This window comes from Pantherophis guttatus, chromosome 7, assembly GCF_059756535.1.
Source record: "Pantherophis guttatus breed Tessera chromosome 7, ASM5975653v1, whole genome shotgun sequence".
In the NCBI taxonomy this organism is placed as follows: Eukaryota; Metazoa; Chordata; class Lepidosauria; order Squamata; family Colubridae; genus Pantherophis; species Pantherophis guttatus.
The window spans coordinates 32476567-32504455 of NC_142069.1; the positions used below are offsets into that span (position 1 = coordinate 32476567).

General features: G+C 36.6%; 3 protein-coding genes and 1 long non-coding RNA gene across 11 annotated transcripts in view; 2 read left to right on the forward strand and 2 right to left on the reverse strand.

The window, feature by feature from the left end:
* Nucleotides 1-413: 413 nt before the first annotated feature.
* Nucleotides 414-12400, reverse strand: TOB2 (transducer of ERBB2, 2). 5 transcript variants are annotated; one of them, XM_034403634.3, is made up of 4 exons: nucleotides 12027-12315; nucleotides 9977-10049; nucleotides 7478-7553; nucleotides 414-4796 (listed from the first exon to the last, which is right to left on the reverse strand). In XM_034403634.3, the coding sequence occupies exon 4, from the start codon at nucleotides 4717-4719 to the stop codon at nucleotides 3700-3702; it is 1020 nt and encodes a 339-aa protein (XP_034259525.1). In that variant the 5' UTR covers nucleotides 4720-4796; nucleotides 7478-7553; nucleotides 9977-10049; nucleotides 12027-12315; the 3' UTR covers nucleotides 414-3699. The 5 variants fall into 5 exon arrangements, with proteins under 5 accessions (XP_034259525.1, XP_087729245.1, XP_087729244.1 ...); XM_087873119.1 differs by lacking the exon at nucleotides 9977-10049 and having other exon boundaries at nucleotides 12027-12329; XM_087873118.1 differs by lacking the exon at nucleotides 7478-7553.
* On the forward strand, nucleotides 9938-15409 carry LOC148112799 (uncharacterized). Its single transcript, XR_015728718.1, has 2 exons — nucleotides 9938-10072; nucleotides 14957-15409. It is a non-coding gene; the product is annotated as an uncharacterized LOC148112799 (long non-coding RNA).
* A 4266-nt stretch (nucleotides 15410-19675) lies between these two features.
* PHF5A (PHD finger protein 5A) lies at nucleotides 19676-27362 on the reverse strand. The gene is made up of 4 exons (XM_034403635.3): nucleotides 27239-27362; nucleotides 25324-25347; nucleotides 22204-22370; nucleotides 19676-20319 (listed from the first exon to the last, which is right to left on the reverse strand). The coding sequence occupies exons 1-4, from the start codon at nucleotides 27288-27290 to the stop codon at nucleotides 20230-20232; spliced, it is 333 nt and encodes a 110-aa protein (XP_034259526.1). The 5' UTR covers nucleotides 27291-27362; the 3' UTR covers nucleotides 19676-20229.
* ACO2 (aconitase 2) overlaps nucleotides 26905-27889 on the forward strand; it is a 29840-nt gene continuing 28855 nt past the window's right edge. Inside the window, exon 1 of one of the 4 annotated variants that reach the window (XM_087873115.1) lies at nucleotides 26905-27417. The gene's annotated coding sequence lies outside the window, so the exon portion shown is untranslated. Of the gene's footprint in view, nucleotides 27418-27542; nucleotides 27811-27889 lie in introns of those variants that run through there. The other 3 variants (XM_087873113.1, XM_034403633.3, XM_087873114.1) reach the window with 3 other exon arrangements.

The window sequence follows — 27889 nt, forward strand, 5'->3', positions numbered from 1 at the left end:
AAAACGTGAAGTTTTACTCTGATGAACTCGGTGGAATGTAGTTGCATATAAACAAAGAGTTGCTCTATTAAAAAAGATGTATTTGAGACAAATATAGGTTATGTACCAATGTTTTGACCTCTTTTAACCTATGCCATTGCAAAACGTTAAATTGTCATAAATTAGTTTTACTTCAGATCTATTGATTTTAGTCTAATTAACAGAAACAAGCCCAACTTGGGGATATTAAAGCTAGACCTCATTTATTCAGGGGAACATCTCAGAGAAAGAGCCAAGTTTTTTTCCTTCAGGCTTCCCACAATTCTGTATACCACAGCCTTATGTGGAATCATGTCTACTTTCAAATCCAAAAAGAAAGTCTTGTTTTTCATCCTTAAACATTATGTGCTTGTACAAACAACAGGACAAGAAGCTATTATGTATCATGCTTTTAATACAAACTTAAAAAAATCTGGAACAATAGAAACTGTACAGATTTGATCAACCTTTGTTGTTTTTAACTAAATCTTTAGACATGCCAATGTCCTGTTCCAAAATATTGCACAACATTCTGAATACAAAACGCTGATTGTATTCCTCCTTTGCTAGAGAAAAAAAGAAAACAGAACCCCACCCCCTCTGAATCCCTACTCAATGGCCCTCTGCCTGTAAAAAACAAAACAAAAACAAGAAAACCAAAGAGACGAACAAGAACAGCATGGACCTCTGCATTAAAAAACATACATAATTATGTCCTCTTTGTGTTCATCCGTCCACTTTAGATCACATGTTGTTGATTCACTCTTCAAAAAGGGTCAGGAAGGAGGGAAACAAGGGAAAAAGGAGCTTTCACTGCTGCTTTTTTAAAATTTTCCTGAAAAAATATTTTTCTCTCCTCTAAGAAAAAATTTTGAAAAGAAAAGTTTCATTTTGTACGTTAGAAATATACATATATTATATATACCTCTTACATTTTACAAATGTAGCAAATTATTCAATATAAACAGACAACAAAAAATTAACACAAACCCATAAAAATAAAAGTTAAAAAAAATTCTTTTTTTCTTCCTATGAAACCAGGTAAATTAGTGCAGGTCTTAAAAATAAAATTGAAGCCAAACATCTAACTCTTGAGACAAGAAGACCAAAAAAGAGGCCGTGAGTTTCATTGTTGTCAGCACTGGAAATGCTTCTGAAGCAGAGTTATGTGTGTTCATTATGTGTTTCTTTAGGAAATAGAGGTTGGTCCCTCCCCCTTTCTTCCTTGTGCATGTAGACTTCTTTTCCAAAAGCAAGAGTATAATAAAGCAGTGTCAAACATTGCAAATTGCAGGTGCTAAGTGAGACTTCCTCCCTCTTATTCTAAACCTTAGAAGGGTATGCATATAATCCTTAAAGGTGGGTTTGTGGCATCCTTCTCTGCTACAGGAATAAATTAACAGAGATTATGCTGGATGGATAGTCTCTACCCGGGAGGAAGATGTGGTTCAAGTCCAGTGTAATAACTAGGCAGTCTACATTACAATACACTCCACAGGGGCAAGTGGGTGGCAGTGATACTTTTGGGGGAAAGCATGAACAAGCGTAAAGCTGAACAGTTTGTAATAGTTTTGTTCAGGTTTAAAGTTTCAGCCCTATGCAGTTTTACCTTTTCATTACTGTGTACTTTCCCTCTTCATCCACTGAGTGCATCAGAAAACAGGCAGAGTGTTCAATATACTTTTAGTGTCTTCTTTCCTCATCCCATGAAAGGGGAGGAAACAAAGAAAGGACTCACTTTAGGGGCATATTAAAATATCCTTCAATTCAATCCCACAATGTGCCTAGGCAGGAAACATTTCCCATAACTACACCCATGATATTGAACACATTAAAAATAGTTACCGTTCTCTGGAGGATAGGTGCATCTGGAGGTTAAGGCTCTTTTATATTCTAGCAAGGAATCCTTAATGTAGGTTGAGGGAGTGGGGAAGGGAAACTTAAAAGGTCAAGCTCTAGAAGAACGTATTTTAGCTTATCTATTTGACAAGACTTTGCCAGAAAAGTTGCAGAAGCAAGAGTTAATACAACCCAAACTGAGCTATAGAAGAGAGCATAAAGTGGAGGATGTAAAACTGCCTAAATGGGATACCGTTTACCAGTCAGTTTCCTCTTCCTATCTTCACTGCTCACTCATTTAACTCCTTAAAAAGATTGCTTACTCATTACCATAGCTAGGTAAATTCTGGGACTCATAATTATTTTATAAGGCATAGATGGGGAAGGTTTCCTATCTAAGGCAAATTCTGTCAATTGGTTTGCAAAAAACTCAACATTAGAAGGCCACTATTGTCTATTTCTTCCTGGCATCCTCTCCCGCTGAAAAAAGGAGAAATACAGAATACAATTGGGATTGCTAGCTCACCAACAATAATAAGGAAGGACAGACTCTATAGTTCTATCAGTGAACACTTTCTTCACGTTCAAATCACTTGGATATTCTATGGCAAGCCCATTTCATCCCTGATGCAGAGCCTTGAGATGGAACAACTTCAAGCTGGAACAGGTATGTGAGGTGCTCTTCTATACAAGAATACCTGATTCCTTTCCAATGAAAAATGTAACATTTTTGGTCAAAAGTCCTAGGAGATGTGAAATTCAAAGTGCAAACCCTCTTACCATCCATTCAGAGAATAGCCTACACAATAACTCCTTTATCCCTGTCAAACGTAGTGCTTATAATATTTGAAAGTAGGAGAACCATCTTTTCTATGAGAACTAGTAACCAAATGATCAGCTACCAATCAGAAGAGCATAGAACCTGACAAAATTTCCAACTGATTAATCCAGAGAAACACCAACAGATGTTCTCAGGCACAAAACACCAACAAATCCAACATTCACCCTTACTCTTGAATGAGTGCAATATACAAGGATAATTCTTTTTCACAGGTCAGAAGAATTTTCATATAGAGCTCTATTTGTCATATTATTAGCAAATGGGCCTGAGCTTCCCTAAAATCCACCACAATCTAGCTTTTAAGAAGACTAGAGAAAAAAAGAGGCTTGTAGGAAGCATGAGGCAAAATACTGTCCCAGATGTCACATTATCCTCTAGAGGAATTTCCAGGGAAATAAAATTTTCACTGCAAGACCCTGTCATCACCAGTTAGCATAAGATAAACTTTGTTTTCTGTTCTAGGATTATAAAATCTGAGAGTTCTAAGAAATTTAACTAATTTATCCCACCATCTATGCCGCTCATATATATATGAAAACAAACCACAAGTCTCCCCGGGAAGTGCTTGAGATGTTACACAACCAGAGGTATTTGATCATTTCCCATCCCTACCCTAGGCCACCTGAAAAACTGAGAAAATTCAAGACATCTGGGTATGAAGAACATGACAGCACCTGAACAAGGCCATCCTTACAGCAAGCATATTTGAAGACCAGTTCCAATGAGCAGCATGGGAGATTAAATAAAGTAACTCTGGTTCCAACCACTGCTGGGCCAAGAAGGATAGCCTCTTTCATTAAACATACAACAACAGGTAGGAAAGAGCACAGAATACAAGTTTAAAAAGAATCAGTGCTTCAGCAGCGCTCCCTGGCATGACACAAGAAGTTTCATCTCTTTCCAAGAAGTTATATTTATAAGATTTCAAATATTTCTTAATTATTTTTCTCTCAGGTTTTTTTTTTTTGGAAGTGGTTTTCCCCAGAATACTCATATGATGGTCAGTTGGCCAAAACCACTGGCTGGAACGACTGATTGGGATACTGCATGGCATTCAGATTGTAGCTGAGTCCTTCCACAAAGGGTGTCTTCTCCAGAAAAAGGCTGTTGGTGCTTCCACCAAAAACCTGAGCCATGTCAAAGCTGCTGCCACTACTGGCACTGAACTGTGATGCAGGAGGAATGCCACCAGCCTGGGTTTCAGTGGCTACACTATCAAAGAAGAGGCTGCTGGCTCCTGGTGATCCACCATTGTAAACAAACTCCTTGGCATTGGGGGAGAGTTGAGACTGAGGGGCTGGGCTGCCCCCGATGAAGTTCAGAGAATGCATAGACAGGGAAAGGCCTTTGTGCTTCAGCAGGCTATTGGTGGGTGAACGGACCAAACGTTGTGGCTGCTGTGGAACCCCTGTACCATTGGTGCTTGCTCCAGCTCCTCCACCTTTCTTCATTTTAGTTGAGCCAAACTTTGTGGCAGCAAATGTAGCAGTGGTAAAAGTAATTGGCTGAGCAGATCGTGGGATGAATGTAGGGCTAGGTGACTGACCAAAAGATGGTGATGGAGAATTAGACAAAGAATTGTCCTGGCTTCCAATAGGTACAAACACCTGTGCATCAGGATTGAAACTGCTCTTGATCTCCTTGTCCAACTCAGCTGCACTGCAGCCCTCACTGTCATCCAGATAGAGGACCTTGACTGACCCTTTCTCACCAATTTGGTAAGAAACCTCAAAGGGATCAATCCAAACACTGAGTTCTTCAGGGACATTGGCTCGCACATCCTCTACAGCAAGTCCACTCCGCTTGGCTGCCATTTCCACTACGGGGTCCACAGTTTCTCCAATGTGAACACAACGGTAGCCAGAACCTTTCAGAGGTTTCTCTGGATACCAGTGACCTTCATATTTCTTTTTTAGCAGCCTCTCTAGCTCTTCACCAAACAGGTCAGCTCGCCTTCGTGGAAGCTTGTTGTACAGATATGAGATGATGAAGTTCAGAGCAACTTTGATCTCTAGATGCATACTCCCTTTACAGCAAGCAAATTAGGGCAGTATATTAAAAATAGACAAAGGATACAACCATAAATGGATTTTGGCTCCTGGAAAAAGAGAAAAGGAAGAAAAGGAGTAAGTATGGTATATTTAATATTATGGCAAAGCAATACTTCTGTTTTAAAACAATTCAAAAATTAGCTAAAGCAATTGCTATGTATAAATTGTATGTAATTTCAGAGCGATTGTTATGGTGGACAAATCAAGTTCTTACATGGGATTTTAAGATACTACGGATTTGATTTTCCAATCTAATATACAGCTTTGTTTAAATAATTTTATAGATTTTTTTGGACTGGGACATAAAAGTGATTTAGAAACCAGAAAGTAAGTACTATTGTCTTGAGTGTATAAACTGGCACTATATATATATTTTCTATTGGGTTACCTACAAAGTTAAGTTAATAAAAGAATTCAAGTCACTTTTTCTCATGTGCCAACTGTTATTTATCTGAGATTTTGAAAGCCAGGTAGCTGTAAAAGAATAAAATGTGCTGATTATAATATACAATATTGCCATGTCCTCTAATAGAAATTTAACATAGCACAGCATACTCACTAAAGTTCTAGAGTGCCTGCACATTATATGCATGCAAATCTATATATTTACATATGCACGTGTGAATATATAACGTTACTATACTGAAAAGAGCCTTTTTAAGTGATTTAGTTCAAATCTATGATCCACTGGCTAATCATTCATCATAATTTTGATGACTTGTTTTCCACGTTAATTGTATTTTTACTTCATTTGAACACCTTCCAGTTTATCTGTGTACTTCTTAAAATGCAGCTCCAAAAAATATATGCAAGTCTTCCAAGTAAGAGCTGATTTGAACAGAAAAAATTGGGAATGCTGTTTCTCATGATCTGAAAACTATAGTTCTAGTCATGTAATCACTGTTATTTGTAAGCCGCCCAGAGTCACAGAGAGCGAGTGGGCGGCCATATAAATCTTCTAAATAAATAACTCAACCTGGATCTAATTATTGCTTCCAAGAAATATGTATCTTAGCCTATATACATGCTATATTTGGTCTGCATTTATTTACTACATCGTACACTGCCCAAAGCCCGTCTGAGAAATAAGCAGTTAAGAAATAAGAAATATAAATAAATACTGAACAGCTTACTTTCATTTTGTAAGTTTTTTTACCCAATTTCTCTTCCTTCAAAATAGCATGGAAACATTGTTTTATAACAATAAAACGTTAAACTTGTATGTCACATGACACCCCCAATGACTGCACTGATTGATCGTTCTATCTAAACATTAAACTTATATGACACCCAATAACTACACTGATCTCTTTCTCTCTACTCCCCTTCCCCCCTCATTTGTCTGTCTGTCTGTCTGTCTGTCTGTCTTAGATACTTGGTATCTTCAGACACTCACAGTATTTAACATTGGAACAGTATGTTCTGTACAGATACAAATGATATAAATAAGCACATTTACCACAACCACCCAATTTATGGTATGCTGATGTGTTGATAGACCTACCTTCTGAATTTCTGATACTAAATATAACAGACAAAGTTACATTTAAATTTCATTTTAAGCTACTAGATATAGCAGTTCAATACATTTAAGGAGATAAAATTGAGAAGCAAATTATAATGCCTCCCATCTCTGTTGTTCTAATAGCAAACTATTAAATATTTGAAACATTCTTTCTTTAGCATCATTTCATATGAACAAAAAATAATATTGGAGAGGAATTAACAAGTACCTACTGGCCCCAGGAATGTTCAATTAAACAGTCACTTGTAAAGATGCAAATATCTAATGATGCTTTTAATGGTTTCTGTGTGACATGCAGACTAGTTTAAAAAATTCTTAACCAAACTTCTCTTCTTTTAGGGTGGGTTACACTACCAAATGATTTACTGTCTCTCTCAATAATACTTCAATCCACATTGTTTTACTCTATCCAATAATACTCTTAAGTGCCTAGAAAAGATATATATGATTATTTAAATTGAGGATTGTATGTATCATCAATTTACCTGCAATGTAACAGATCCAGTTTTTAATTGGCACCTTAGTCAATAGCCTGTTTTGGGTCCATAAAATATTCAAAAAATGAATACTAGAGTTGAATTTCAATGATGCACTACAAAATGTGGCGGTTTATGGCAAGTATTTCTTCTGATAAACTATTTGGTACCGGTATTCAGAAGCTAGGAGCCCACTGGAAACCTGGGACTAGAACAGCATTCCATTAAGGAACAGGAAGAAAAATTATCATCTTTTTTCACTCATAGCCTCATTCTTAGACATCTGTGTCAGCATATCTGCCATTTCTAATTGCAACTTCATTTGTGTACCAATACTTGAAAGCATATTAAATGGTGTGGCAAAAGGACATAAGGTGGTGTATTTAATAAACCATCACCTCTTACAGTAATTAAACTATGGAATTTCCCACAAAACAGTAATCTGAGACAGCACCCTTCAAATGTCAGTTCAATTTGTGAAAAATAGATAAGGATGCATGCTCCAGTGTCATTTCTTTCATCTTTATCTTTTGGTATTTAAGGAGCAGCTATCTATGGGAACTTTACATTTGTTGGAAAGAGATAGAAAGATTGGCAATAAATCCTCCTCTTTCAATAATTAAAAGATGTAATACCTAGAGATTGTCAAAGGGAATAAATTTACAAAGAATAATGGCTATTAAATTGAGAAGGTTATTTGCTATCTCCAGGTTAACATGAAGCATACCTCTGATTATCAGCTGCTGTGAACCAATGAGAAGAGGACCGCCCTCATGTCCTGTTTGTGGACTTTCCATAGGTATCTAGTTAAGTCATTGTGGGAAATTAATATATTAGAGAAAACAGGTCTTTGTTTTAACCCAGCAAATCTCTTAAAAATATAAAGCAGAGCTTTGCATCAAAATGTAAATGGGAGTATATATACAAGATTTTAAAAGTTCTATTCTTCAAGCATACAGGTAGTCCTGAACTTATGACTACAACTGAGCCCAAAATTTCCATTGTTAAGGAAGACAAGTTTGTTAAGTGAATTTTGCCCCATTTTACCACCTTTGTTGCCACAGTTGTTCAGAGAATCATTACAGTTATAAAGTTAGTAATATGATTGTTAAGTGAATCTGGCTTTCCTACTGATTTTGCTTGAGGTCGCAAATGGTGATCACATGACCCTGGAACACTGCAACCATCATAAATACATGCCAGTTGCCAAGAAAATTTTGATCATGTGATCCTAGGATGCTACAATGGTTGACTGTATGAAAAATGGTCATAAGTCAACTTTTTCAGTGCCATTGTAACTTCAAAAGGTCACTAAATGATTGTAAATTGAGGACTACCTGTGTTGTTATTGCAACCAATACAGAAGCTTCTAAAATAATTCCATCTGAATGGGGATAGCCATAAAATTATTTCTGATAGCAGAATCCAAGACCTTAAGAGTTTGTACTCCAGGAGCAACTAGGCTATAAACTGTATCAAAACTATTTGAATATGCCTATTTAACTTGGAAGGCAAGACCAACTAACACAAAGCTCAAGTATATAAAATAGTTTGTATCTGTGTCCTGTGAAATTATTGTTTTGAGAAACTAGAACATTTAGGAAAGTAATTTATGACTGTGAAAGGTTTTCTTTTTGGGGGGGGCCCACAAGGCTATGATCTATAACATGCATACCATAATTTATGATTATAGAGTTATCTTGCCAATCATCCTAAAGAAACATACAAAAAGAAAAATGTTATTCAGAAAATACTATTCTTGTTTGCCACTTTCTCAAGAACAGGACACAAATCACCTTGAGCTCACTTCTGAATAATTAGGCTTAATTCCCTCCAGATTCAAAGGGGCTTACTGCCAAATAAATGTAATGAGAACAGCAACATTTGGATCTAAAGAAATCCATTTTGTTCTAATGTAGACATAAATGTTAGGTGACTTTTTAAAAAAGTATCTATTTTTTAAAAAACTGTAAATTACCCAGTCTTTTTTTAATCTGATGGTCTTGAAACCCAAGAAATAAGAAATAATGACCTACACAATGATCTATTAATAGTAATTAGATCAAGTAACAGAAAGGCAGCAAGTCAAATCAGCCCAAGTCACTTGGCATTATGTTTCTGTTCAAGGATGTTTTATTTTACTTCGCATTTTTCTCGAATAGAATGTTTCTCATCAGACTAAAAGTACCAAGAAATAATTTTAAAGGAGCCCCCTCACAATATTGTACATTTTAGTATATTCAAATTATAAAATCAGAACAAAAATTTACTAAATATAAAAGAATTCTCCAAATTTGGTACAGCAATTTTTAAAAAAGATCTGAAAAATAATACCTTAGCTTTAATTATTAGCAAAGTAAACTTGCATTCATTAGAATTCCTTAATCCTTAAGATCGTTAATTTGGAAACAAGTGAGACAACATCAGAGACTAATAACAGAATTAAATCTGTTTTTTTTATAAAGCTTCAATAATAAAATTGAAGTTATTTCAGAATAGTCAATTATCTCGAGAATATAAAATATTGCAATTTATTCTGCATGTGGCAATTATATCCATGAGACAACAAATTAAATAACAATCTCCATGAGATTGTAATCAATATTACTCAATGATTTTGCATATAAACAGTTAAACTATAGTTATTTCTTTGGGAGGAGTGTATAGCTGCCTAGTCATAGAGTAATTGAGTAAAATACTTTAAACATAGAATACTAGAGAACTTTTTAAAAACGTTCTTAATTATCTAGAGTAGCTGTTAGGCTGATGATCAGAAGTACTTTAAAAAATAAAAGCCCACACTGACCAATTAAAAAATCTGAATTCCTGATTAATCTGTTACCTATGCTTACAGGAGACATCTAAACAGAACAGGAGCCTTGGTTCAACCGACTCTCACAGCAATCCGCTGTTTACAGAAACTCAAGTTATCTACTTTAAAGACGAAGGAAGAACAGAGGGGCGAATCCTAGAAATGTTCTCGAACCACAACTGCCCAATCTAGTATTTCCTCTATCAAAATCCGTTGCCCCCATAGGGTTATATGGACAAATCACCAACTCCTTCCCAAGCCTCCGCCCACGTGCGAAGTTGATGTACTGTTTTCTCCCTAGGGACCTCCTCCCCCCCCCCGCCGAAAGGTCTCGGGCGGCTTGCCTGCCCCTCCCCCTGCCTCCTTAAGCGCAGTTGCCAACATTCGCTGATGAAGCCTCTCTAATGACCCTACCTCTGCGAACAGTTTCTTGGCCTCCTCCCAATTCCGGTGTCTCCGAAGCCGTACTACCTCATGAATTCAGCATCTGTTACAAAATGGAACGCCCGAGTAAGTGACCTACTTTGTCTTTTAACTACCCTTCTCCATTTGCTTTGCGCCAAAGCTGGCCCAGGCGAGCGCCTGCTCAGCTAAGCCGTGTAAAATTTTCCATGGCGCATGCGCTCTTTGCGCTCTATTGCTCAACCCCCCCCAGCCCCCCCGCCGCCGCCGCTCCCCCTTGCCATTTCGCATTTCAGCTATAATCGCCTATTTCTTCTCGCCCTCTTTCTCTCCTGTGTGCGGAAAAGCGTGTGGAGCCAGGAGAGAGGCCGGCTGAGGAAATATCAGGCACTTGGCAAAGCACAGCAGCTCCTTCTCTCCCACTCTAGCCTTTCATTCCTCCTTTGCTGGAGGCCCATAAGAGATCTCCCCAACCCCCAGCGCAATCCTGCCTACCTGGAAGTGAGACCCAGGATGGACATTTTTCCTAAGACACCACCCCCCCCCACAAGCTTTTACACGCGGAGGCAGGGCAAGTCTTGAGATGTAGCCTTCCTTGGAGAAGAGAAGCCACTTTGCCGTTTTCTCCACAGAGCAAGGGGGCTATTTTGCCGGCCCTCTCGCGGAGGTTTCCGTTTCGCCCCTGCAAGTGTCGAGGTACCCTTGTGGCCCTAATCCCTCTCGTGCTCCTTAAGGGGACTCGCATAAGCACGCCTACAAAGCCCACCGAAGGCAGGGGGAAAAAAAGTCCGTGCCCAAGTGAAGGTTATTGAGACCTGACCTTCTCCCTGGAAGAAACCCGGGACAGCCCAAGTCTGGCCGAGTTTTCTTTTAAAAGCCAGCCTGCTCAACCGATTACCTCTAGCTCCCTTCGGGGCTGAGAGGGTCATCCCTGCTTCTCTCTTTCGGGGAAAAACAAATAATCCCAGGTTGCGAGGCGTCCAAGGCGCTGATTAGGCCCCAGGATCTCTTTGTGGCCCAAAGGAAAATGCCGAGTCTAATTTACCTCACGAACAAGGAATCGATGGAAGCCGGAAAGTGCGTTTTTGATCCCCAGAAAGTATTGCTGCAGGAACGACTACGGCAATTTCATTTGACTGAGCCTCTCCGGCTCTCAATCCAGCTTTTTTTTTTAAATAATAAAAAAAAAAAACCATTGAGAAGGAAGAACAAGTTTACCCGTCTTAAGCCTTCGGACGGAGGTGGGGGATGGGAACCCGCATCTTATTTTTTCCCTAGGTCTGTGTTTGTGACATACGAAATCATAAGGAGGCGGTGGGGAGAGAAAATTCGAGTATAAAAGGGATGGAACCACTTTTTAGACAAAGCCGCGCTGGCCATTGATCCGGATTAAGCCAAATGGAACGAAATAAACACCCTAGCTCGACCCCCCGACTTTCCATTGTGCCCCCTTCCCTCCACCTCCATTATTTGATATCAGCAACCATTTTCATATCCTTTAAAGAAAAAGCGAAGAATACAAGCTCGTCCGCAGTATGTTCTCTTTAAACCAAAATCTGTTTTATAGGAATTTCTTTTAATAGTCGGGTCACGATTCCAATAAAATGAACGAAGACAAAATGGTGAACTGGAGTCTCTTCAGTCGTTCAAGCTAAATGGTTTTCAGACTTCCTCGCCCTTCAAACTAATACTGTAATATCAGCAATGTTGCTGGTTCTAAGGGAAACAATATTACTAGAAGGGAAGGTTTGCTTGTAAAGGCAGAGCCGTTCTCCCCTAGGGAACCGGGGGCGGGGAGGGGGAACGGGCGGAGAAGGAACCCCGACATGACTTCTCAGAACCCGACTTGGAAGAGCGGCGGCTTCTGAAAGAGGCCCCGATGAAATCGCCCTTTAAAGGAGCGGCGGAAAAAGCAACCTTGAATAGGAAAGGGTGTCGAGACGGCAAACTTGGTCAAAAAGGCATTCTTCAAGCAAATGTAAATAGTATATCTATAGGGAATACTCTTCGATAATGCCCACCCGCTCCCTCTCCCTCTCTCTAGCCATAAGCATTTACTTACTTTTTTTTCCTTTTTCCTTTTTTTTTTTTTCAGCACCAGGAAAGGTGGTTTGGTGGCTTCTTTTTCTTTCCAGATATTTTTTGGGAGTTTCTTTTTCACAAAGCGCTGATGTGGTATATTCGATATATATTTTTAAACCGTACGGATGCTATTTCGATAACTTCTCCCCCCTCTATAGGCCAAATCAGAAGTGGGGTGAGAGGATATTGAATGGAGAGCCCCCTTCTTTCCTTACTTTCCTCCCTCCGCGGGAAACCTGAAGCCACCCTCTCCCTGGCCCAAAGTGAGCAAAGTAAATGAAAAGTTTCACCCTTAGCAACCCTGCGCAAGGATATTCTCTTCCACACCCATGGTGATGCGACTTGCAAAGGACAAGGAAGGAGAGGGGAGGGCGGGCCGGAACTACTTCCCCAACGTCGGTTTCTATTTAACTCGCGATGTGCCGTGGCGTGCGCTTCGCTCTTGTTGCAAATGTTTGTAAGTCGATCGCTCTATCGCTAACAACAATTTTCTTTGTACTGTTATTGAATTAACCCCTTCATACTGTAATTCTAGTAATTTTTTTGCATTAATTAGTATAAATATAAAACCAATCATTTAATATAGATTAGATCCCATTACTACGGTACCAATAACTTAGTAAAATAGTTGGACCACCTGTAAGGTCTCAACCCTTTACCTAAATTAATTCATCAGAAGTAACTACAGCTGCTGATTCTGTATTAGAGACTCAAATGAAAACCAAGACTTTACCATTCACCTTTAATGAAGACACATTAGCATCACAAAAATTCTTTAATTTTCCATTTTTCTCTAATGAAACAAATAGACAGTTTTTTGTATGTTAAAATTTAGGAAATGTGAGAACAGTAGAGTTTACTCCTGATGGGATAGAATCGTTCAAAAACAACCCAGCATTAGACACACAAATACTATAAATGGGTTTATGGTAACTTCCTACTGCCTTGCATATAAAATGCAATCTTCTGAAGGCTGATCTTAATGCACAAATGCATATGAATGAAAACTTTGCAGAAGCCTGCCTCATTAATAAACTGCAGTCTTAAATACAAAACATTCTTTCAGCTACTCGTTATCCATTCATATTTAGATCCTTAAATGATGTCTCAGAAATATAAGCAACAATGCTAAAAGATGGCATGCTATTGCCCTAAATATATGCACGATAGATTACAATGATGTACATACTAGAATTTATTCAAGTTCCTTGAAGAGGTTATTCCTAAATGTTTAAAGTTTATTCAAGTTCCTTGAAGAGGTAAATTCCTAAATTTACTCATGCTACTGTAACTTCCAAAAATATTTCTTTAATGTATTAGTATTAAGATTATTTTAAATGGTAAAATAAGACTATGCAAGCAGAAGCAAGTGGCTTAATTCAGTCATAAGAAAGGGTCCTTGGTGCTGTGTGAGCTTGGTTGTTTTCTTGTAGATGATACATTACCCAATGAAATATGGGTCATATGATGTTACCTAGTTGAGGTAATGAACAGTCTACAAAAAAACCCCCAAATTCATAGAGCACCAAGGACCCCTCATTTCAAACCTGAGCTACAAATATTCTTTATCAGTCATAATGATCAGTGTTCTTCTCATGTACTTCTTTAGGTACCAGTGCCTATTTCTGTTACAGTTACCTGTCTAAAGGAAAATTACCTATATGTATGGTTTTGAAACAATCTTATGCTTTTTAATAAAAGGTAAAAGTCAGAGTTTTTGTTACTATAAACTATATATAACTCTCCTCTTACAATGTAGCCAATATTGTGTAGAATTTCAAGCTTTTCCAAAACCTTCCTCAGTTTCTGATATCTGCATATGACAAACACCTATAAGCAAACCCTACTTTTACTCTATTTCTGAGAAAGTTCTGCAGAAAAGGACACCTGTTTAAACAATATATATGCAAATATACAAAGGTAATCCTGGACTTGCAACCATAATTGAGCCCAAAATTTCCATTGCTAAGCAGTTAAGTGAGTTTTGCCCCATTTTACGATCTTTCTTGCCATAATTGTTAAAGAGTCAGTGCAGCTGTTAAGTTAGTAACACAGCTGTTGAGTGAATCTAGCTTCCCCATTGACTTTGTCAGAAGGTCACAAAAGGTGATCACATAACCCCAGGACATGTCCAATGTCTGAATTTTGACGATATGATCATGGGGATGCTGCAACCCTCATGAATGTGAAAAATTGTCCAAAGTCATTGTTTTCACTATTGTCGAATTGTCACTAAACAAATGGAAGTTGACTACATACAGTGTACATATCAGGAAAAAAAGTATGTCTATTTTACCCCTGCCTGAAGTCAGTCCCAACAGACCTTCCTAAACTTGCCTATTGTTAATTTCTCTCAGAGACAAGGCAAAATTCCAAGGGTACTCTAATAACCACTGGCTGCTTGCTGTGTGTTTGATGGTAACACATCCTATTTTGTTGAGGCCTGAACTTTCTTAATAAAGATTTGGTGAAGCAGACTTTGAACTTTCCCTTAGAGAAGGGCTGGTGGTGGTCCGTAGGTGGGGAGGGTGGTGTTCAACTTTTGCCTCCTCCACGGCGGGAGGACCGTCTCACCTGGCACAGACAGCGGGATAGAGCCAGCCTTCTTGTTTTGGAGACAGCCGTATTGTCTACAAAAACTAGCAACGTTTACCGAAGCGCAATATGTGTGCGTTTCCCAGTCGGTCAGTTTAATTTTAAGGCAGACAGTTAAGCGTCTTCGTTTCGATGATCCCTCAACTTCGTCGTTTGCGCTCCTATCGCTCGCGGACCTGTTCAAAACAATACATTGTCGAGGCATAAAGGTTCCGCGTAGGCCTCCGATCTTCTCGCTTACTCCTCCGCTTAAAGTCCGCAGCCCGCATATTTAAGCTCAGCGCACATATTTTGCTGCTTATTTTCGTCTCGCAGATGCTGAAGGATATGCAAATCACCTCACATCCCCTAAACAAAACCTCACAAGACACGGCTGTCAGATGGCATTTTAACTATTCATGAAGTATGTTTCCCTTGGCTGAACTGTGAATGCGCATGATTAGGGACTACTTTCTCACCAGTGCGCCGGTGCATCATCCTCGTCAACGTAACTTCAGACGCAAGCAGAGAACTCGGGAGAACAGCCTGCAAGGCGTAGAAGGGCACGCAGTTCTAAAAATAACAGCACCATGATAGCAACAGCCTTCCGATTGGCTAAAGGCATGAGGGGTTCTGCAGATTGGCCATTTGATTTAACCAGTGGCTAAAAGATTTTCCTACGTATGCAAGAAAAATTTGGACGGTTCGAAGGAGGTTCATGGGAAGTGTAGTTTTTAATTAAAAAAAATCGGCCTCGGCATTCTCAAATAAAAAGCAACTGGATAAAAACGTGAAGCTCCGCTGTTCAAAAGGAAGGCAACACGGTGTTTTATCAGCGTCTATTGACTGACGTCTTTATTTTTCTTCAAAGACATTTTCATACTAGAGCATTTGTGAGTTGGTTTCAGAATCTTATTCACTTATTTTCTAATGCTAAAGAACATGGAGCTCAGTTCAGTTAATCCTATTTGTTGGCATAGCTCATAGATTAAGGGTGTTTAGTTGAATAGCCTAGCTGTTATGTTTGGGACAAAATTCTTCAATTATATTGTACTATTCTTTTGTGATAATTACGAGCATTGAATAAATGACCCAGATATTCCATCTAGTATTTAAAGCAAAGCTTTTTTTTCCTTTCCAAAATAGGTCTTAAATCTAAATCTAGTTTTTGAACACTTACTTTTAATTGAAACTAAATGTTAAAAAGTACTCACTGAAAATCCCAAAATCTACAAGCGCACTTAACATTTTTTTCCAATTTATTCCCAAGAATCAATGTCGTAGTAATATATTAAACGGTATTGAATGGGGGGGGGGGTAATATGCGTTCAGGGTTTTTTGATGCACTTTTTTTCTTTTTTAGCGTCTTGATTGGGTTTGTGGGGTTTTTGATCTTTTTTTACATTTTTGGGAGTTGTATTTTAACCTTGTTTTTGAATAAAATAAAAATAGACACAGTAAAAACATTTTCTCCAATTGCATTAAAAATTTAATATTTAACTATTCTTCCTTTGAAGTCCAAATCAAATCAATGTATTGTACAATAGAGTACAGTAGTTAACTGAAAGGCGTAATGATAGAGTACATATGGTTAAACACTGAAATACCTATAGATTGCTGAATACTGGACAACAGGTTGATTAGAATGAATTGAAACATAACTATATAGATACGACAGTGTCCTATATTCTTAAAATGATGTTTTAAAATTTAAGACATTTAATGTGACTGGCCACTAAAAGGCATAAAATGTTAATAAAATAAGAGGCCCTCTTTGAAGAAGGGCAGTTTAGAAATGCAAAAAATAAATAAAATAATTTGTTTTTCTGTGCTCCGCAGCTGTATTTGATGAATAGTGAAGTTAAATTGATGTTAAAAGGTCATTTGTTCAATCATAAGAATATTTCCTTTTCTAGACATAGAAAAGTAATGTAATTAAAATTGCAATCCATAATTACACTCCTAAATTAATATTTCTTTTTCTAGACATAGAAAAGTAATGTAATTAAAATTGCAATCCATAATTATTCTCCTAAATTAATGGAGCTCAGATAGCATCCCTTATCTTTAAAAAGACACATCGAAGGCCCTTTTTCAAATCCAGCTGTCACAGTACTTGAGACTAAAATTAATTGTTTATGTGAAAAAGCCATTGATTCTTATTCCAAGGAATTTAAGAATGCAGATCAATCATTAGGAATGCATATTTTTTTCAAGTAGATAACTCATCGCTATGTAATAGTCCACCATATTTATATTTATATTAGAACTAGTTAATTAGGAAGACAGACGGTAGTAGTAAATTCATAAGCAATTGTATATTAATAAATCCATTAATTCCTTTTTTATTGGAAGCAAACTGCTGTAAAATTCCAATATGTGAAATTTTCAGGTATTTCAGTATAGTCATTTCTAAATAATATGAAACAATAGGAATGTATTAATAAAGATTTAAATCCAGACATGTTAATAGTTACTAGTATTTACCAGTAACACAGAATCACTTATTGTCTATAAAATTCCAGCCCAAAATGGAAGTCTGATACAGATTGTAAAAGCAGTCTAGAAAATTCAGTAATCACATCAAATGGCATCTACTGAACAATTAGAAGAAAAATGTGAAAGAAAACAATAACAAACACCCTTCTATCATAGTAGTTTTAATACCAGGAAAGATTAGTCAGTCTATAATTAGTTGTAATTAGCACTCATTCATCATCCATCATTCTTCTCATCAGCTGACATTTAAACCCAAAGGAAATGAGTTTTTTCCTGCCTGTCAAATGAAAGGTGCCAAGAAGCACATTATGTCACTTTGAGATGCAAAATACAATATAACAGGAATATGTTATTAATTGCAGAGGATTTTGCAATTTAGACATTTGTAGTCCTATGGAGGTATGACCAATTGTAACAGAAGAAGCAGTTGTTCTCACTAGGACAAGAAATTATTCCAATCAGTACATTAGGTTTTATGTTAATCTAGTTCAGGTGATTCAGTGCTTCATTCCCTTGTTAGAAAGATTTAATTGATTAGACAGTTGTTGTTCTGAAAACCCTTTGTAGGCAAGATTTCAGAAACAAATGAGACGACATCTGAATTTAAGCTAACCATATAACCATTATGCACGTGATTCAGATAATTACTAATAGGTCTTTTCATGTCTGCTCTCATGATCTAGCCCAAGCTTAATAGTTATGATTCCATCCTGGTCTGGGCAAATACTGCAATTTTCAGGCAGTTGTACAGTCTTTTTATACAGAACCACTATATGTACAAGCATATATTGAGAAAGGAACCCAATGTATACAAAATATGTTTTGCATATCCCCACTGCAATGAATGAGAATTGTAGGAAAAGAAAATTGCTGTTTTGCTAATGCTCATTAGTTACAGTAGACACCTGACAAGATTGTTTTCTCCAGATCACTTCTTTATCATTCCACATATTTTAACATGCTCCATGGACTTGGTACTTCCCTTCGAATTATGACTAAAGCCCTACAAAGAAACGTGGTATCCTTAATGTCTGTTTTATAATACCTATGTAATCTCATTGCACTAAATTCTAGCTTAAACTTGCTACAGAATTTTTAGGTACAGTATTAGTTCATGATGAGATGACAAGTTTCTATATACTTCTACTTTTTAAAAAATAATCTTTTGTCACTTGCCTGATTTAAAGGCCAAAGAAACTAGGGACATTTCTATAGTCCAGATGCATAAATTATGTGATGAATGAAAGTTCCAAAATTTCCAGCCTGATAACTGGTGCTTCTGTTTAGTATTTTTATATATTTCTACTTATTGTATGATCACAAAATACACACAATAGAAATACAAAAAGTTTTTAGAATGGGTAATCTTATTTCAGAGCTAATCCACAAAATTATTATATTTTATAATGACCATAAAAAGGAATGAAGGTAAACAAATATACCCTGAGGGCAGGGGAAGGAGAGGGAGTTAATAGATACAAATGGGCTTAAGATATGGTTCAGGTTGTATGGGGTAGAAATGAAGTTTCTTTTGGAAACTTCACATTTGGCTTACTTTGTGGTGTATTCCTGCTTTCTATATTTATGTCCTAGCAAAGATTACTGATGATTATTCACTCATTTGGACTGAAGTAATGCAGTCCATTAGGGAATATTGTGATAATAATAAAATTTACATTCTGTAAAGGAGCTCCACTCCACCCCTTGAAAGATCCTTGTACAGTACATGTTCCTCCATTTACATCCCTATGAATAAAATGGTATCCAATTAGAATGATAAACTTCTTCCTAGAATAATAGTGTTAAAAATATCAAATTGGTTGCAATTTGCATATTTTAAGAACCAAAAGATTATTAAAAATAATTTATGATCCCCAATCTTCTCTTTACTATTTCCTAAACAGGTATGTTAAAATATTTGTTTTGAGGGAGGCTGAAATACAGTGAACTGATTCACTGCCACATTACAACCTAATCATGTAGTTAAGTAAATCACATGGTTATATTCTATTCCAAAACACCATTTGAGTAACAAGTCTGCAGTATGAGCTTATATGCTTAAATCATTAAATACACTGGAAGTGAATAAAAGCATTTGAAAATTATGTCTTTCTAAAAACCTTAAGAATGCCTGAGAAAAGGATTAGGAGGATGTGAGGTTATTTCCTTTCTTAAACTTGATTTGTGAATATGTATTTTATTACCTTTGTGTTTAAAGTTTCTATAACTACCATATGCTTTTTTCTAAACGGACTACAACATATGTAAAATTTGGCTGTGATTTGATAGCTGATAATAACAGACGACATTTTGGATTTGTGGATGATTTTGTAAATAGGATGGCTATCGCACACAAAAAAGATGCACACCCAACTTTTTAAATTCTGCTTCTCGTGATTTGCACCTGGAATTTCAGATACTATATTATTTTCCCTTTGCTGAACAATAAGCAAATGAATAATTGAGTATGTCTCAAAGGGCAAATAAACTTTCATAGAAAAAAATTAGTTTTATGGTATAAATATATTGTACTGATGCAAGAAACACAAGTTAGGGTAATGCCAAATGTTCTTTATTGATTTGTTCAGCTTCTATGTTGTCTCAGTTACTGAGCAATTCTAGATTACTGTTTATAACCCCTTATTGTTATGGATGTTAAACTACCAGTACCAATTTATGCCTGAATTTATCTCCCTGATAATAAAAAATAACAATCAAATATATGCCAATCCAAGATCAAGAAATATGAAAGTTTCCATTAGAAGGCTATTAAAAAACTTTATTGTGGTATAATCCACCATAACACTGAAAGAACAGCTAATCAAATTCTTGAGAAAACCTTGGGTTTGACCTAATATATAATGAAAGAATTATATCAGAAAAAAGGTCTATGTCTATCAAGATCCATGGTCTGAATTCCAGTTTACTTACTTAGTGATTCAAATTACAATATTTAACTCAATATTTGTTTTCATTGAAAAATGACAATAATTTTTAGTAAGCAATATTTTCCATCAAATTATTAGAATTGAAACAAAATACATTTAATTGCTTTCCTATAAAAATGAAGTCCAAAATTTTTCAGGAGTACTTTCACAGTGGAGATGGGATCATCTTTTCTTGAAGCCATATTTCTTTCGCTCATAAAAGAGATCTGTTTTTGAACTCCCCAAATTGACTATCTTGGGACAGCCATCTCGCTGGAATGATGCAAAAGTCAAACAGTTAGAACAAGCTAAGCCTAATAGATTCCAAAAGGAATAATCATAGTATATCACAATTCCAATAGAATATGTGTCTGTGTGTATGTATGTGTGCGAGAATGAGAGATTTTTTGTCCTCTATTAACCCATATACTGCCTATAGATAATTATGTCCCATTCCTAGTATCAAATTAAGAGATAGCATTTTACATTCCAGACTGCAGTCTTACAAAGTACTTACAGAAAAGCAGGCTGTCGCTAAATTTGATGAGACTAGCATAGAAATACAAAAGGGTAGGATTTGTTTCAATGCAATTTCTCCATAAAATTCTACAATCAATTGTAATTGCACAAAAGGTGCATTATTTGAATAGCACTATCCTGAAACTCAGGAACATTGAATTTGAAATAACAACAGACAAATAAAAACAATGAAGCAGGCATAGACAACAAAAAGGGGCAAAAATCCAGTAAAGGTAAAGGTGAATGGATATAATACATTCAAAGTACAGGTTTTTTTTTTTAAAGTAAGAGATAGTATATGGCAGATGTACTAATATGTTGCTGACATGTTTCTATATTTTGATTGGAGTCAACCTGTGGTAAATTAAATTGATTGGGCATGATTTGGGAAGGCACATACTTCTCTATAGAAGCTGTTACAGCTGACAATGCATACTGTAGCAGAGCAAAAGCCATGAGATCAAAGGAACTACCTGCAGAGCTCAGAGATAGGATTATTGCAAGTCACAGATCTGGGGAAGGCTACAATAAAATTTCTGCTGCACTGAAGGTTCTAGCAGTACAATGGCCTCCACAATTCTCAAATGGAAGATGTTTGGCACAATCAGGACTGTTCCAAGAACTGGTTGCCCAGTCAAACTGAGCAATTGGTGGAGGAAGGGCCTTAGTAAGAGGGGTGACCAAGAATGCGATGGTGACTCTGATTGAGCACCAGAGATCCTGTGTAGAGATGGGACAACGATCACTACAGCCCTCCACCAATCTGGGCTTTATGGCAGAATGGTTAGATGGAAGCCTTTCCTCAGTGCAAAACACATGAAAGCCTGCTTAGAGTTTGCAAAAAAGCACCTGAAGGACTCTCAGACTCTGAGGAACAAGTATCTCTGGTCTGATGAAATCAAGATCAAACTGTTTGCCTCTAAAAGTTGTGTCTGAAGGAAACCAGCCACTGCTCATCACCTTCCCAATATCATCCTAACAGTGAAGCTTGGTGGTGGCAGCATCATGCTGTGGGGGTGTTTTTCAGCAGCAGGGAAACTGGTCAGTGTTGAGGGAAAGCTGAATGGAGCAAAGTACAGGGATATCTTTAATTAAAACCTGTTTCACAGCGCTGAAGACCTAAGACTGGGCTGAAGGTTCACTTTCCAACATGACAACACAGGAGTGGCTTAGGGACAATTCTGTGATTGTCCTAGAGTGGCCCAGCCGGAGCCCTGACTTGAACCCTATTGAACATCTCTGGAGGGACCTGAAAATGCCTGTCTACAGACTCAGCTTGAGAGGATTTGCAAGGAAGAGTAGCAGAAAATCCTCCAATCCAGGTGTGCAAAGCTTGTCGTGCCATACCCAAAAAGACTCGAGGCTGTAATTGCTGCCAAAGGTACTGAGTGAAGGTCTGAATACTTATGCCAATGTAATATTTCCGTTTTTTCTTTTTACAGCCATTTCTAAAATTCTGTTTTCACTTTGTCATTATGGAGTACTGAGGACAAAAATGAATTTCAGCAACTATAGAATCAGGCTGAAACATAACAAAATTGACAAAAGTGAAGGGGGTCTCAATACTTTCTGAATGCACTGTATGTATGTACATATGTTTAAAAGGATAAAAATAATTTTTTTTAAAAAAAAACTTACATCTTTTTCCTGAATAGTACATTCCTTGCAGTAATAAGCATCAGAGACTCCAGGACCCCCACATATCACACAACGTCCTTGATAAGAGCCATAGTTGCACTCATCACAAATGCGCACCAGTGTACAAGGCCGTACATAAGAGTCGCAGATAACACATTTACCATCACCTGAGAACAAAAGTGTACACATTTTACTTGAGACAAGAGATATACAGAAGATAACATTCAAACAAAGTGAAGCTGTAGTCCAACTGATTACATAGGGAATGTATTTTAAAGGTAGTCACTGGACCTTTTTCTTCCACCTTACATGTTTGCAGTGGATTTTTAACATCCAAAATATAAATATATCACCTTGCAGACTGCATTTAAAAGTTGCAAAAGGCAACTGGCATATATGGTAAGTGACTTTCACCATAACTTTAATCAAACTACCATTTTGTAGTGTATGGGGAAAAAATCCTCTTTAACCAACTGTAACCTTTTTCTTTCTTTTAGAAAGCACTATCAAGTTTGGGCATAAACAAATAGAATGAATCAATCCAAAATAATATTTTGTCAATATAAGCTTACAATAATTTTTAGGATGGAAAAACTCAAGAGTTTATAAACTATTTATTCATTTATACAAAAGAAATGCTGAAAAGACAAGTAGCATTTAGGCAATTCTAACAAAGCAATTTAGAAACACATCACTGAAGTCAGAGCAGGGGGTGGAATCTCACAGAATGAACAGAAGTCAATGAAAGGTATTGAAATGATGGATAGCACCTTTTAGAATCGACAATCAACTGTAAGGAACTAAAACTTGGTAGAACAGACATGGAAAAGATATACACATGCTGTAATGTCTCTATAAAGATCAGTACTGGGCAAGCAATGTAAATAAATTCCCAGTGATCCATTATGGAAGTGAACGTTGAATGTTGAAGAAGTGGGATAAGAGGGACATCGACATTTTTAACTTTGGTGTTGAAGAAGATTCCAGAGAATACTATGGATAGCCAAAAAAACAAACACATGGATCATCAAACAAATCAATCCAGAGTTCTCACTCAAGGCACAAAATGACCTGGCTCAAATTATTCTACTCTGGCCACATTATGCAAAGACCTAGCATCCTAGAGAAGGGCCTGATGTTGAGAAAGGTTGAAGGAAAGAAGAGCATGACCAACAGCAAGGTGAAGAGACTCCGTTAAAGTGGCGATGAGTGCAGTTGGAAGATCTGAAACATCAGGATGGAGACAGATTGTTATGGAAAAATCTATGTGGTGATTAGAAGTTGAAAATGAACTTGATAATACACATCAATGAATGCAGTAAAATATAAATAAGACAATGACAAGCACTGGACCATATAAATAGATTTAGAAATACCTACCAATGAAGAGATAGATTCACATTATCTGTGCCCTAATTCATGTAAGTTTATTCCTACTGAAAGAACAAGTGACTTCTTTTTGCAGTTCAGTTCCATTTTTATTGGATGGGAAAAACTATAATTCCTCTGCTCAAAATCTTGCCACCAGCATTCAATTTCTAGTTTCCAGAAGGAATAAAATTATTGGTTTACATTAGTGTGGCACGAAGCAATTGATCATGAGGAAGTATAACAACTACATTTCTCTATCCATATTTTCCTAGTCTATACTGTACTAACTTGCACTATTGCTTCTGCCTCATAATGGCAAGTATTCAGCACTCTGTATACAGCATGCAGACCTTAGATCCCTTTTTGAAGTCATTTGGTACCTAGAATTTCACTATCAATATTTGCCAGCTATATCTAAAAAATAAAGATGGCTGAAATAGATATATTACTTTTGAGAATAGTTTAACACACCTAAAAACAACCACCACAGAAACAGCAGACCTATCCATCAGTATGTCAGGATGATACCTTTGGCTACCATTCGAATAATGTTAAATGATAATGCATCCTCCTATATCCACTGAAATATTACTTATCCCTACCTTATAGTCAAGGAAAACTGCATGTCATGCCACTAGCAGCATTATTTTAAAAAATTCTTCACAATAAACGTCGTAAACTATCTGAAATTAATTAAATACTTTGCTATCTCTTTATCTGTAGGAAAGTTGGCACAGAAATTATGTGTATGTTTGTAAGCCTTTCTTGGTCCAATTTTCCTTTGCAGAGGGGTCTTTCCATAGTTGTCTTTGGTAAATATGTTGCATATATTCTGGCTTGTCTGAAAGGACCAGCAATATATTTGATATCGTATACAGTATTAAGAGTGACAACTGTGGGCTGATTCAGCCAAATATTTCTAAGCTATCATTTGATCCTAACAACAGCTTTCATATACGTTGTAGACCTTTTTGTTACTTCTCACATTTGTAGACACAGATTTGCTATGCTTTATCTTCTGATCATATTATGGTTATCTATCAGCCCATCTTTGAAAAACAATTCAGAAAAAGCTGATTTAAAGTACAGTCACAGGAAGTTATCAACTGGAAATGGCAAACACTTTCATTTAATGTTATTACCTTGTCACCTACATAGTTTTCTATACCATTTTCAGGTTCAATTCAAAGAGTTAATGAAGCTCTTAGTATTTGATGACAGGTTACCTGAAGAATCACACTCCCCCTTCATATTTCATTCTTTCTAATATTTTATTTTCAAATTATAAAATGTTTTGGCTACTCTCATATTTTAATTAACTATCTAGCTTTTTAGAAACACTACCAAATCGAACAAGTTTCCTGATTTAGGTCGAAGGAGTTGCTGGTCAGGTATGTCCCAAGTCTATTTAAACTGCAATAATACAGCTATATATATGAAATTTAGTTCCAAAGGGTATCTACATATAGAATTTACTTGCACATGAAAAGAGCTTTAGACAACCTCTTGCAGATGCCATATGATCTCAGAATTGTTTTTAAAATTTGCAGATAGGTTTTAACTGCACCTCTGCATGCATCAAAACAGCTTTTGGAAATGAAATTCAAACTTTTAAGAACACTAATGATTTTAACTTAAATTATTCCAAGAAATTAATTATATTCACAAAATAAAGATGTTGATATTTTAGTCAATTAGTGAACAATTCTGGCATGAATTCACAACAAATATGTATGAAACTATACTTACATTTTTCACATAATCTCCCAATAGCTGCAACAGCAAAAAATAAAGTCATATTGATATTCAGAGTTCAAAACAAAACATCAATTTAAATATTATGCATTCCCTTTATTATGCTAATATTCATGCATATGTGAAGTGACATAAGCATGATTTTTAAAGACAGTAGTGAAGGTTTATGTTCCACTAAGTCAGAGATTGGTAGTGACATACAGGTAATCCTCAAATTATGATCACAATTGAGGCCAAAATTTATGTTGTTAAGAAAGACAGTTAACAAGCGGGAGGCAAGTGTCTTCACCATTAGGCCACCACACTGCTCATACTTATATATTACTGTCAATGTATGAAATTAGGTATTTTATAGAATGTCTAGGAAATCTATAGAATGCTAAAAATGGAATGTCGAAATATGAACTTAATATTTCATATATTTCCTAAGCATTCAATGCAATGCCAAAAGGCAAACCGGCAAAGTATAAAACATTCTCACTAAAATGCCATTCTAGCTTTCATTGGTGCAACAAATAGTTCACGAATTTGATAGATTTCCTAGGGATTCTATATAATGCCAGCTTTTCACACATCACCAGAAGCATATAGATACATAAGCTTCATTGCTCTGCTTGTGAACAAAAAGGAGAAGCCAGAATTTCACAGCTGTAGATTAGAGGATTTTGTTGCCAGTAAATTAAAAAAAAAATTTTTTTTTGCTATATCCATTTAAAATAGTAAGTAAAAATGTTCTCCTTAACAAGCTATTGAAGAAAATCAGCAGTGAACTATTTATATATATGTATGTATGTATATGAAAAAAAACTTGTGTTTGAAGATTTCTTAACTGATCCAGGTTACATATATCATGCTATATAAGCATTTATTGAATAAGTCATAATTAACTGGATGCACAAAAGAGGCAAAGATTTGAAAGGCTACTTTCTTGTAACCAGTAGTTAGATTTTAATTTTGTTAGATTGAATTGTCAAAAATTAGGGAATCTCCTGATATACACTTTTTGGGGAAGTTTAAGAAAAGAATGGGCATCTGGCCTAGGATATTAACAATGATATACAAATTTGTATATTTGATATACAAATAAAAGGGCATAATGTTCGTAACATTCTACTTAATCCAATGTCCAACCCAGTCATTGCTTATCAACCTTCCAGTCCATTCTGAAAAAGGAAAGCAGACAAGGAAGTTTTCCAAGTGCCAACAATAAAAAAGAAAAAATATTTTTCTGGCTCAACTCATTTTTCTCTTCCTCTTGGTTTATTTCAGTGCCTGCCATCCACTTAAATTACACATTCCTCAGAAATCTTAGATATTTGATTGTAAAAGACTTCAAGGAGAATTCTAACACAATACAATGGAACAATTTCAGAATGCTCTAATTTCAGACACTCCCTTTATCATTATATTGCCCAAATTCTTCAGTTTGCCCATTTCGGGCACTTTACTTTTACATGATGGAACCATTGGTCCTGAAAATGGGTGATGGTTTTATTTACCTCACCTTTATTACTTTATAAGTATCTCAAGAGGCAGCGAACATACATACCGGTAGTACTCCCTCCTATTTTCCCCATAACCACCACCACCAACTGTGAGGTTGTTCTGAGCCGAGAGAATGACTGGCCTAAACTCACCCATTTTATTTTAATATCACAAAAAATATTATTTATTAAATTTGTACAGCCGCCAGACTTACAAAAAGCTTTTAGCTACATAGCACATGCCATTAAACATGGCAGAATTGCCCAGCATGTTGGTTGGGAACGAGTAACTGAAATCAACTTGAATGGCTACCGTGCATCGTTCATAATTACTTGTCTCCGTCCCGCCCGCCATCTTTTAAACGAAACTCTTTCAGGTATGGGCTGCAGAGCAATACTCGCCCTCTCTGTAACGGACTACTCACCCACTCCCGCCTGTTTGCGGCAGAAGATTAAATCTGGATGATGTTTAGCCATCACCTCAGGTTCCCGTCTCGCGCCGTTGTTAACGACGTTTTACCCGTGACCTCCACTCTTCAGGTCCCAAAGGACGATAGAAGCCCTGCGAATTAAGCGGAGGGCTTCCTCTCTTAGCGAAAGAAAAGTACGTCCTCTTGCTTCGAGCTTTAAAATACTGTAGAACTAACAATTTAGATAAAGAAGGAGAATATGAAGTTTTAACTTATTATTAAATTGTATCGCTCTCTCTTCTAGGACCTGAAAAAGCCCGCCCCTTATATCTACCGTCATTGATCGTATAGTTACCCTGTATTGTAGATGGATTCATATAAAAAGTCACGAAAGAAATAGAGCCTTTTTTTTTAATTTGTAAGAATTATAAAATGCAGATTATATTAAATACAAGTAATCGTGCATCTAAACAAGCATTTTTAAAAGCGTTTAAACATTTGAAAGGAATAAAGAACAAAGTATCGACATGTAATTCGTAGTTTTAGGAACCAGCATGCAGTTAAAGGCTAGGCTCGCCTTGAAAGGAGTAAGTGAATTACTTTTTATTTAATCCTAAAAAAGCTTGGGTGGTGAGGGGGAATCGGAGTCTATAGCAGTCCCATGTC